The 12,638-nt window shown below is 46.6% G+C and overlaps 1 protein-coding gene across 3 annotated transcripts; it reads right to left on the bottom strand.

Annotated features, from left to right (window-relative positions):
• Positions 1-383: 383 nt before the first annotated feature.
• On the bottom strand, positions 384-10,395 carry SSTR5 (somatostatin receptor 5). Of its 3 annotated transcripts, XM_075767389.1 has the most exons (3): positions 9,948-10,389; positions 7,970-8,304; positions 390-2,388 (listed from the first exon to the last, which is right to left on the bottom strand). In XM_075767389.1, the coding sequence occupies exon 3, from the start codon at positions 2,322-2,324 to the stop codon at positions 1,212-1,214; it is 1,113 nt and encodes a 370-aa protein (XP_075623504.1). In that variant the 5' UTR covers positions 2,325-2,388; positions 7,970-8,304; positions 9,948-10,389; the 3' UTR covers positions 390-1,211. The 3 variants fall into 3 exon arrangements, with proteins under 3 accessions (XP_075623503.1, XP_075623504.1, XP_075623506.1); XM_075767388.1 differs by lacking the exon at positions 7,970-8,304 and having other exon boundaries at positions 384-2,388; positions 9,948-10,395; XM_075767391.1 differs by lacking the exons at positions 7,970-8,304; positions 9,948-10,389 and adding an exon at positions 9,508-9,634.
• Positions 10,396-12,638: the final 2,243 nt, after the last annotated feature.

Here is a 12,638-nt window from a genome sequence, read left to right as displayed (position 1 = left end):
AGTTTCTTCCTGGATTAAAACAAATACATAATTTCCATTCTTTCTGGTTGTGTATGAAGAGTCCTCGCTTTACAGTGCAAGTGTTTGCATCAGATACGAGGCAGGAATCAGGTCTGGATGCTGTTCCTTGCTCCCCCCATCCTGCTATATGGTCTCACATTAGTCATTTGATCTGTTTATCTCCTGAGCTCCCAAGCACCATGTGGCACAGCGATTTTCCTTTTGCCGTCTGAGCAGGACAGAGCCCCACAGGTGCCTGTACTTGGTCCTACCATACTAAACTATATTGCATCCACAATGATTTAAGCATCGAAGACTCAGCTGTATCTTTTTTGTGCAGTGCCTGACAGTGTTTGGTGAAGCCATGAAATGGATAGTCAGAAGGGGATTGAACTTGTTTTAATTTCTGAAAATACAGTTTATATTCATGGCCATACTTACATTCAGAACCAATAAATATACACAACAGCTTTCCAGGACTTCACAACCATCGTCACTTACATAATAATAAAGTGATTACATTACATTTTATATGCAGTTTGGTTTAGAATGTGAAAGTATTATGAATACATTGAATCCATTCAACAATGTTTTCCTAGTCTTGTTATTCTTTCTTATTATTTTTGAAAGATTCCTGAATGCTATGAATCTCTTGTATGGGTTAATGACAGTAAACCAATGTAAATGGACTACACAGCACTCTATAACCACGGCTCATACACAATTTCAAGATCAGTGCTGTGGCCTTTTTCATATGAAACTTCCTCTTAAGAAACAGTGTTTTTCTTTTAAGAGATCCCCTTGAAGACTTCTAAAGATGTTATCATCTGAGCTGTTTTCTGTTTTGAGCTGATCCCAACAGTGCAAAGCAGCCATAACCTCAGCTTAACAAGGTAGTTAAAATAGGTTTAGTGTTGTTTTGCATCACTGGACCAGTACAGAGCCAGCAGTGTGTACCAGTAAATCAGTTCTCTAGAGTACTGAAAGTGGTAACACATGTCTGACTTCACTAAAACATCGTAAGATCTTCACACAGCCCAGCATAACCCATAACACTTTCAGCTGGAAAAGGGAGAGGAGTAAAGAGAAGTCTATGTACATTTATTTGAGCTTTTGGGTCTCCAGATTTTAGCTTCTCTGTGAATTAATCTCTCCTTTAAGTCCCCAAGTTCTCCAGGTCTACAAGTGCTTTGCAGTACCAAACCATGCCCTTAGACCTTGCTGGTCTGCATATGTCCATTGAATTCAATATTTCTCTGGGTTAACATTGATTCCTGCAAGCGGCTGCTGTTCTCTTGCCTGTGTTCAATGGGGTCACCATCCTCTACACCATTGCCCTTTCGGAGGCAAAGGACTTTCTGAAAACTCTGCTTGAAGTTGTCAGAAAGGAATCCATAAAGAATGGGGTTGGCACAGCTGTTTGCATAGGACAGGACCACCACAAAGAAGTACACCCCTACCAACACAGGGTCTTCTGGCAGTATAAATATCAAATTGACAATGTTCATCATGTAAAATGGGAGCCAGCAAAACACAAAGACCACCACAATGATCACCACCATTCTGGTCACCTTCCTCTCTGATCTCCTGCGCCTCGTAGACCCAACTCGGATCCCTGAAGATTTGACTTTAATCACAATCAGCAAGTAGCAGAGACAGATCACTAACAAAGGACCAAAAAAACCAAGGACCGATGTGTAAATGATGAATGCTGCTGACCAGATGTTGACGGGCTCTGGCCAGTTCATGTTGCAGGTCTGAAAGTCTTCCTGCACATCCGAAAAGATGATGACTGGAAGCACCACCAAGAACGAGAATGTCCAGACAGTGACGCTGATGAGCTTGGCCACCCTGGGGCGTCTCCACTTTGTTGATTTAATGGGATGAACTACTGCCAGGTAACGGTCCATGCTCATCACAGTTAAACAAAAAATACTAGTGAATTGGTTAATACCATCTACAGTCATAACCAGCCTGCACAAAAAGGAGCCAAAGGGCCAATAGGAGATGGCGTTCTGGGTGGCCAGGAAGGGCAGGCCCAGCATGAAGAGTACATCAGCAACAGCTAAATTCAAGATGTATATGTTGGTGACGGTTTTCATCTTGGCATAGCGCAAAACCACGTAAATGACCAACGTGTTGCCGCTGAGTCCAACTGCACATACAAGGAGGTAACAGATGGGAATCAGGACCTTGTGGATGTATTTGAATGAGGGCTGCTCTGAGAGCGTCCCGTTCTCTGTCACATTTGTGAACAGCGAGGAATTCACATCGCTGGAACTAGCTTCTGTGGTAAATGTGTTGGAAAAGTATAAAGGATCCATAACTTTTACTCCTCCGTTTTTCTTTTAAGGCTAAGAGAGATTAAACTTCATGGGCATCTTGTTCCTAGAAAGAAAAAATAAGGACGAAAAAAAGAGAAAGAAAGAGTGAATTCAAAGTAGACTAAGTTTTGCACATTATTTAATTTTCTATCTGTAGTTAGAATTTGTGTTTGAATTATGCAGTTAGCACATGTGATGAGATCAAGGCCTGAACAAAGGAATTGCACAATGAGAGAGCCCAAGTGCTCGTCCCAGTAGATGGTGGTATCCATTTAATTTTCACAAGCTCCATGCAGTGGGGTCGGCGCTGGATGTAACTGTGAAGATGGGAGGCTGCACGGCAGTAAGACAGCATGCATCCCGCCGGTAAACGCAAGCGAGAGGAGAGAGGGTGATTGCCATCACACCTCACAGTCAGAGCAGAAGCTTTCCTGCAGCATAGGAGGCTGAATACCCCAGCATGCGGGCCATTCGGGTCCAAAGCCTGGTGGTAACAAGATCAGTTCTTCCTCTGCTGATGAGAAATGTTAATTCTTGCGTGCTTCCTGTACCACTTGGCAAGCAAACTTTACCGTTTGATGGTCCCACTCTCTGTAATTTGTTGTAAACACATTTTCTTCTGTTATGAAATCAAAGAGCAGGGGGATAATACCCTCTACTTCACAACTTACACAAAAATACACAAATCCAGAACCCACCCTTCCTCCTACCTTTCTGTATAAAACTGATACAGAAAATATTACAAGATAGTTTTAAAAGAGTCTGACCGAACAGCACATAAAAGTCAGATTGAAAGCAGAGCCCTGGCATTAGTGCCGAAAGCTTTAAAGTCCAACTTGGTGCAATTCTGCTGTCATTTAGCAGAGGGTGTCTGGGGAGGCTCAGGGACTGACTCAGCCCTGTCTCACTCCGGTACAAGCTCTGGGCGCTTTCAGAATCCAAAATCGAAGACAGTTCCTGGCTCTTCGTATCTGAAGCTCCGCTGCAATGTGTCACAGGTCTCCCTGTTTACACAGAAACAGTCTCAGTTTGATATATTCAAATGCCACTTACTGCCTGGCAGAACCAATTGAGAACCCCCAGGGAAAACCGGCAGCTGTGTAGGTGGGGAAACAAAACCCTCCATAACAACCGACAAAACCCTAGAAAAAAAATCAGTGAACTCCAAGATGGAAAGGACCATGTCTGAGAACACTCTTCAGTTGGGTCAGGCCACGTGCACGCAGATACGAAGACTCTGCAGCAGAAAGGAACAAGCTGTTTCTTTTCCATCTCTCAAGACTATTCTTCTGTTAGTGTTTCTGAATCCCTCTCCTCTCACCCTGAAGTGCGCTTTTTGTCTAAGAAACACCTTTCTTCTGCAGGAAATCCAAACTGCAGTGGGCAGCTTCAGGACACAGACAGCTGAACAGATTTGGTGACAGAATATGTCTTATTAGACAATCTGAAAAGGGTTGAAAATTTCCAGCGCTCTATTTCTGTGGCATGCTTGATTTTTTCATTCTTTGTCTGAACATGGCCTAAGTAGGTGTTTATAAAGCTCTCCACTACAAAAAAGTTAAAGCATTTGCTAAAAAAAGAGTGGAGATTCAAAACACCAATCTGACCCAAGATCTCTCCAAGTCTGGCCAGCAGACAGTGGTGAAGACGCTCAAGGAAGATGTGCCCAGCAACTTTTGTTCCCATCGCCTGATGGTTGGGTTTCTATAATAATCTGGGGGCACAAATCTGTATTCAAAAACACCTAGCCCACACTGCACCCGTGCCTTTCAAGCAAAAGCAAAATTCAGCATCATGTAAGCATGCAAGAGACTTCTCATCTCCAAGAGGAATGCAAACACCTCCATGGGCTGGTTACTGTGCTTTCTCTTTGGGTGAGAAAAACTGCAGTGGGTGAGAGTAGAAGTCCCTCCAGCTACCAGTAGTAATCATAAATATACTGTTCTGATTTGGAAATGTGCAGATGGGAAGTAGGTGTCTCACATGTAACTCCATGGCTGGGAGGAGATGTACTAGAGAAATCAGAAATCCAGGGTGGCTAGGATGGTAAAGCTGAAAGAGCTGCCAAAGCTCAAACAAATGCTGGCTTGGAGATGGAGATGAGAAAGGGGCAGGGAGGATCTGCATGTTCTGATTATGCCTCCGTGTGTTTGGGGTTTAGGTATTGCAGCTATGGGCTCCCTGCAAGAGTCATTGCAGTCCCTGACGGCAGGCAGAGGTCAGCTGAGACCATGCTCCTTGTCTATTAAATAGGACTAAACCTAATGCTTGTATAAGAAAAGGCAAACTCCAGGTCTGGCCAAAAAAATGGACTTTTTAATTCTGTTCTGACACTAAGTGGTATTGAAACTCAGATTATTTGTGGGGAAATCTGGGAGAAGCCAAGGCAGCACCACAATCCTCTTGGGCTATGAGCATGTGATCTTTGGAAGATTGCATTTTCTTGCAAGCCAGGTGCTGTGTGACCCAGCTGGATAGCCAGTATCTTTGAAGGGAAGAATATAAAGGGAATGGGTGGTGGGATGGGGCAGTCAGTGTTTATAAACTCATATTCATGGAACTGCATCTTTGGGAGCAAGTATGGTGCTGAGATTGGGAAGGCACTTCTTCCCAGACTAGGTCAGCAACATCCAGTCTGGGCCAAAAAACAAAATTTTTGTTCTGGAACTGCGAAAATAAGAGGACAGTAAAAGGAAGCAGTGCTGCCACTCAGTAGAGGAAGGTCAGGAAACACAGTCATGTGTGGTTCTCATTCTAGTACTATAAAAACTGAGGATGGACATCTTTCTTCTAAAGTTACCTCCTTTTCCCCCACAGTACATATCCTTGAACTAATTGACTATAGATATTACACAGTAAGTTCTTCAAGCCTGTTGCTCCTTCCATTACATTTAGAGTGCAAGCCTTGGGAGAAGCACTGAGGGAGTTCCTTTACATTGAACACCTAGCACATAAAATGTCTGCTTGCCAAGGGCCTCAGGTTCTTCGAGCCATCCATTGCTGGCATTCCTGCTGCACCCAAAGGATTTTTGTGAGGGACCTTCCGTGGAGGGGAACAGTTCTTCCAGCCTCCTTCAACAGCAGCTGTAGCAGTCTCCTGCTGCTGTGCTGTCCCCAGGAGTCAGTGATACTTCAGCAGTTCGTCAGTGTGCGTCTTTAGTATTTTGGGGCTCTTCTCATGGTTTTGTGTGAACATCAACCTTTACTTTCAGGTTTTTTATTCCTTTTGATGAATTTTGCACCTTTCCCTTCAAAAGCGGGCGGATTCAGAAGGAAATGCATTGCTAAGGCTCTCATGCAAAGTCTTTCGTGTTTTCATTTGGTGACAGCCTGCAGATTGGCAGCACCTGCAAGGAGCTGCCATCATCTGCACATTTCCCGTACACTGGCTGGGGAGGTGATGTACTTAAGAGTTGTTCAGATCTGGAAACTGAGCCCAGGTCTCCAGAGTCCCTGTTCAGTCCTTTATCCACTAAGGCACTGAAACCACATTGCCTTTGCCTTGTAGCCACTGGTATTTTGGGATTCGTTATGGCATAGCGACAACAAAAAAAGCTGAACAGCTGCAAAAGCATGTTTTGCTGGCTGTCTTTGGTGAGCATAGATGATTTTTCCCTCTGTTTCCCTCTGCTGTCTAGCTGAAAGATTGCCCCTCACCAGCACAATTTTTGTCTGAACTTATATTGCCACTACAGCAGTTAATGACCATGAACCTCAACAAAGGATGACTAAACATAATTAAGGCATGCTGACTGATATCTTACACACTTGTTTTGGTATTTTTAATTAATGGATTAATAAAAAACCACCTGTAGGGGACTTTCGTCCAGATTTTTTTTCCCCTTGGTGTTTGATCTCCAAGACATCACACTGGTATACTTCATAAATTATGTACTTCTGCTTAAAACATATGAACAAAAAAAAAAGACAATGGAGCTAAGAACATAGATCCTGAGTAATCACTAGTATAATTCCAAGTTCTCCTTTTACAGAATAGTACCCTGAAAATTAAAAAAAAAAAAAAAAAAAAAAGGCATCCACTGCAGCTGAACATATCTGACTGCCTGTGTCCCTGCCCAAGAAAACTGAGAGAAGAAATAGCAGATGTGTTATGGTACAGACCATTCTGCTTGGAAGAAGGTATTTAGCCTTTGTGAAAACTTCTCTAGCAGGTGTTCTAAACAAACATGCTTTTCCTGGACACAAGAGCAGGTATCTGTCTAACAGCACAGAGCATCCCATTAGTGACTGAAGCATCATCACAACATAAGGAAGAACAAACCTTAAAACTGTCCAGGCAGATCAAGGTTGAAATTCTTTCTGGCTGTGGTTACAATAGCAAAGGAAAAATAACTCTATAAAGTGCATTTCATCGGAGTCAAAGCTGGGTGTAGCTGGGATCAAGAAGGAATTACATGAAGAAACCTAATTTTATGAGTCAAGATTTGATCTCACTGCCTATTTACCACTGGAATCCTAACTGTCTCTTATGCAGCATCAAACATAATTGTTGTGAAGAGAATTATGACAACAGAACAGCAGATTCCTGCTTCCAGGTGCAGAATAACTAGCAGGAACAGACAAAATGGTAATCCAGACAGACACGCTTTTAAAACAGATGGCCTCGGTAGTAATGACAAGAAAAGCATCTGGATAATTATCCAAGAAGTATCTATCACAGTAGAACTTTGTGGTTTTCCCCCTGTCCCGTTGAGTTAGTTGCAATGAGTTAGTGGAGCAATTTGCTGTAATGAAGCAAAGAAAAACTCTCCTGGTCCTTTAGTAAACTGGCCCTTTTGGGAATGAGTGTTCATCACCTGCTTCTTCAGATACAACCCGTGGGGCCTCATGCTTTGTATTTGCACGGATCGAGCAGGCAGAGCCAAGGGTTGCTGCTGCAGGAGGGAGAGCGAGCTGCTGATGGAAGGGGAAAGGAGGGAGGTGGTGCTGTGAAAGTTGGTGCGACCTGGCAGAGCAGCTCTGAAATAGCACAAACACCCAGGCAGGGCTCTGCGTGAGGAGGAGGGAAATGCAGCATCATGCCAAGACCTGCTTCAACTTCTTACAGTTATAATAATGTTCTTGTACTAAACCAGTAGCTCCCTGAGAGCATAGAAATCTCATCATTTCATATACAAAAGTCTCGGTTTTCCCCACTCCCTACCCTATTCCACCACCTGGGGTATAAAAAGCAAAAGGATTCCGTTCAGATGGGAACTTTCTCCTTGTTAAAATCTGCCATTTGATATTTCTCAGGATGTGTTTCTCACTCCAAAAAAAACTGATCGATTTTTCTCTACAGAAGACATAACAACTTTCTTGTACTAAATTGGTTTTCTGTTTTGACTAGCTGTATTGATACTAAACACTGATCAACTGAAGTCAAAGTTGAATACTGTCTTGCCACTTTTAGCACAATCAAAAGCTTTAGGAACTGTATTTTCAAGTTGGCAACACTTTGTTACCACCCTGCTCAGGCCAGCCCAGTGTTTCCTAGAGCACTCTGCAGAGATGTTACCTGATGATTTGATCCTGTTTTTAGTTTACAAAGAGCCATAAACCACTTTTGCTTTTGCCAAATATTTACTAAATACTTTTTCTTCCAAAACACATGTCAGGCTGTGTTATGCTCAGAGATTACTCACTTTGGCTGAGTTGGTCCTGTCACACAAACAGTCGTGTAAATCACATGCTTCTGGTTTTGCTCCCAGATCGGTTGATTTAAGCAACTTCAGCCAGAGGAAAATGTGGAGCCCAACATCTCCATGCTCTCACCCGGGCAGACGTGGCTGGGACTGAACTCCAACAACAGCACCGGTGCATCACTGTAACCAGGGCTTTTTACCAAAATGTTTCTCTTCTGCCCCTCTCTCCTCTGCCATCCATTGACATGAATTGATTGTAGGGACATGACAGATTCAAAGACAATTCAGTTGAGCATTTAACTATGGGCTGCGTCTTCTCCCAGGCTGAGGGAGAGCTGAAACAACCACAGATCCCTTCAGCTCAGGCACTCCTTCCAGGAGAGAGTCCCCAGGTCAGACCGAGCTCAGAAACAGCTTCTCTTGCTGCATGAAGTGGAGCAGGTCCAGGAGAGGACCCTTGGGGATCCTTTCCCACCGGTGGTCCTGTGGCCCTCCTGAGGTGTGAGGTCTCTGGACCTCCGGAGGTGCGAGGTCTCTGGCTCAGGCGCACCCCACACCAGCAGTGCAGATCCACTCCATCCACAGAGCCCTGGTGACAGGGTCCCCCAGGAGCTGGGATTCCCAACACAAGCACTAACAGGCTGATCCCAGCACCCTAAGTACTGGCTGCCTGGTGTGACCTGCATGTCTCCTCCCCCACAAAACTATAAAAAGTCTCTAGTTTACCCCAATGCAAGCCTGCAAGTTCAAAACGCTTGATCCAGGCTGTTCTTTCCTTGCTTTTCAGCGCCAAGGTCTGGGCACAGGGAACAAGCCGTGCCAGGTTCTGCAGGTGCTGGGAGCTGCAGTAAGCCAGCAAGGCACACAGGTACATGGTGCTACTCCCAGCCCAGACCAAGGGTGACTCCCAGGACTCTGCTTTGACCTTGACCATCCACTTCTTGCTGACCACCCTGGAGCACATCCGACCGCCGCACTTCCCTCCCATGTTTTATCAGAAAGGAGCATCGTGTGCTCAGCTCTGGCCCCCCATGGCTTTCTGTGCCCCCGTCCCACCAGGCTGTGCAGCATTCAAGGCTCTGCCACCTTTTTGGGTCATGGTGGGGCTCAAGCAGCGCTGAGCGGGTGGCATATCAGGCTGTGCCTGCGCATCCCTGCCGCAGGTGCCTTTCTCCTCCCTTTCAAGCGGCCGCTTTAAAGCGACGCTAAGGATTGTCCTGCTTTAAACACCGCATTCCCCGCTCGGACAGTGGGTCCTCTTCGTGCCATCCCTCCAGCCAGGACAGGGTCACTCCGCTCTCCAGCTGCAAGAGCCCCGTAAGAAGGGCAAACTCGGGGTGGCCGCTTGCTTCGGGGGAGCCGCAAACGGGACCGAACGCTCCGGTGCCTCATTTATCCCAGAGAGCGCTCAAAAGCGGGGTGCGCTTTGCAAAGCCCCAGCCTGCCCCGTCCCCATCCCTCCTGCCTCTCCCCTCATTTATCCCTTTAGGCTCCCCCACCCCTGCTCGCTGTTCCTTTCTCCCCCCCGCAATGATTACCTGCAGCTCCCGGGACTCCTCTCCGCCGGCTGGAGGCATGAACCGCCCCGCTCCCCCCTGGGCTGCCGCGCCGCTCCGGCTGCAGCCCCCCGGGCCGCTCCCTGAGCCGGGAGCGCACCCCGCGCTCCGCCGCTTCCCTCCGGCGGCGGGCGGGGACCGCGGCCGCTCCCCCGGGGAGGAGGGACGGGGCTCCCGGCCGGGGCTGCCTCCGCCGGGGCGGGGGGGGGGGGGGGACGACGACGACACACACACGGAGCAGCGGCAGGGGAGGGTGCCGCAGCCCGGGAGGGGACAGCCTGGGGCCACCCACTCTGCAGAAAGTTGGGCTGGAGGTAGCGAGCCGTCGATGCTGAAGGTAGCAGCCCTCCGCCGGGATGGTCTGCCCCCTCACCCCCCTGGCATGCCGGTGCCCCCCTCCCCAAACTCAGGGACGCCCTTACCTGGCTCTGTCGCCCCGCTGTGCTGCCGGCCCCGCTGCTCTGCCCCGGTGCCCTGCACCCCGAGGAGGCGGCAGCCCCCTGCCACGGGTGCGGGGTCTGCGCCTTGCGAGGAGAGCGGCGTCTCCTGGGAGGGGCTGGGAGCACCCACTGTGTGCCCGCGGAGAAGGGAAAGGGGTATCACAGGAGACCTGCATTTCCTCCTCTGATCTAGCTCCCTTCCAGCTCCGAGAAGTCCTTTTAAAGACTCCTGCAGGCTCGTTTGGAGTGAGCCCCCTCCCCGAGCTCAGGGGACTCACTGCTGCTCCTCGGAAAGTGCAGCACCTCAGCGTGCAGGCTCCTCCAGGGGCGATGAGAAGGGACTGTCATCTTCATCACGTTTATTTTACGTTCCTGTCCCTGGGCACTGAACATAAGGGAAGACGGAATGACAGGGTCGCGCTCGGCATCCTGCCTCTCCGTGGAGAATGGGAGCTGAAATCCCATGTGGGGATGGTTTACTCCAGCTGGCTATGAATCACGTCCTAAAATTACTAGCTAGTGAAAAGATGCAGGGCTTAATATCCAGGCCGTCAGGCTAAACTTTGTGTTTGATTTACTAACTAAACTCTCATTGACTTCACCGGGGTTCTGCAGGGCAGGAAGGGGCTGAAATATTTTGTCCTTTGAATGCAACAGGTGATTAAAAGTCAGGCATAGCTCCCGCCTCTGCCCTGCACCCTTCCTCTGCTATTATATATATAAACACCCATACCAGTGTCACCTAAGTCCCTTTGCTCCGCCGCTTGCCCCATGTATGTGGCAGGGGGTGATCAGAGTGGTGGCTGTGCGGTTAGCCGAGTGCAGGGCTCCGCAGCCCCTGCCTGTTTTCATCTGCATGCACGAGGCATCGTGCTTCGTAATAATGTATATGATCTTAATCCACTGCTGAGGCTTTTCAATTAGAGATCTGTGATTGAGTCAGATGTGTGAATGCAAAAAAGAGAAGGAGAAAGCTGCTTTTGGCATGTCACTTTCTAATTCAATCTGCTGATGTATTTATGGTCATGTATTGCTAAATTGAACTAAGACTCCAGTCTGCTCTTGCCATGACAATGGGGAGACTCATCTGATAAAAATAGAGTTGGGATGATAAACAAAAAAGAAGAGGAGATTTTGATTACCTTCTTTGAAAACATGCCAAGCAAAATGTGATACAATAACCCCACTGTGAATATCAGCTTGAATCAAAATAGGGTTAATTTAATGAATATCCCTCATATATTTTATTAGCATTTTATTATTATTTGTGATACAAAAAAAGTTGCTGAGAAAATACAGTGATCCCTAAGTTTCTCTGAAGAAAACAGCACTCTTCTTCTAAATAAACACCTTGCCAAAAGTATATTTACTGGGATCTGTGCTATGATGGCGGCAGCATTTTCCAAAGCTCTCAGGGCTTGTTGAATTCTTTACCCACTCAAGTCAACAACAACGCCCCGTTTCAGGGCTGAATGAAGTGAACACAAAGGCTGAGAACGCTACCTGTTATCATGCTTTTAATGGCTAATGCCCCTGGTCAGAGACCAAAGATCAGTTACACCAACCATAGAATAAACACGGGAGGAAAAAATAACCCCTGGCACACAAGCGTGGGTGCAGATACCTGGCAGAGCAGGCTGGGCACACAGACCTTCAGAGGCGCGTGGGAAGGGTGATGGCCCAGACTGTGGTGACGGGCAGTGTGTGGGGCAGACAAGATGTGTGGAGGACAAGCACACAAGAGTGATGTAACAGTAGTCTCTTTTTTAATTCTACCAGGCCTTTTTGCTGCATGTAATATTTTATAGCCGAATAAGATTGTATCTTTAACATTGTTGTGTTGGGGTTATAGAGAGGAGAGAGATCTAATATTGAGCTAAAAGCTTCAAACTGCATTATTTTGTTTTGTTCTACTCTTCATGAAAAAAACCACCTCTCAAATAGCCATAACTTGGACACAAGTATATTTATTTTGCCATTCCTTGTCACACACAGAAATGGAGTGTCATAACATGGTTCCTGAATGGTGCATTTCCTACGGTAACACTGAATGGTGATGAGACTACTGACAAATGTAATGGTAGTAATACATTTTAAAACAGTGCATGTGTGTAACATGGGGGAGGTGACAGTTCCAAGGAAGTTTTAAAGACAGGTTGCATGGGAAGCTCCTCCTGTGCTTTTGAAATGGCCTTGCCAAAATTCAGCTGAAGCAGAAAGGATGAGTTGTGATCAATATTTTTACAAGGAAGAACTCCTGAGGAACTTATGTCAGCAGCCTTTCCTGTTGAACCTGGCAGAAAGGAATAGAGACTGGTTGCTGGTGAGGGAGGAATTATTAATGTGTAAACCATCTCAGTGATAGACTTGGGTCCAAGCCTGGCTTGAACTAGAGGGACGTGTTGAAACTAGGCTCTAGAGTTGGATTGCCTCTAATTAGAAGGACTGAAGTAGTGCACTAGAGATGCCTCTCAAACTCAGAGGAACAGAGAAACTGAGAAGGAGCAGAAGATGTATGGTTTGATCCTAGTTCATTTCTGGAGCCATTGCTCTAAAAATTGATTGTATGCTAAGGATTAGACCCAGACTTTTCATAACCACAGTAGGATTAAGGTCAAAAGCAGTCAAATCAGTATGAAAAAGCAGGCAAGTCTGCATGGCTTTACCAGACTG

The sequence above is a fragment of the Balearica regulorum genome, chromosome 15 (assembly GCF_011004875.1).
Source record: "Balearica regulorum gibbericeps isolate bBalReg1 chromosome 15, bBalReg1.pri, whole genome shotgun sequence".
Classification (NCBI taxonomy): Eukaryota; Metazoa; Chordata; class Aves; order Gruiformes; family Gruidae; genus Balearica; species Balearica regulorum.
The sequence above is the reverse complement of the archived record's forward strand: the minus strand, read 5'-3'. Positions and strand labels throughout refer to the sequence as shown.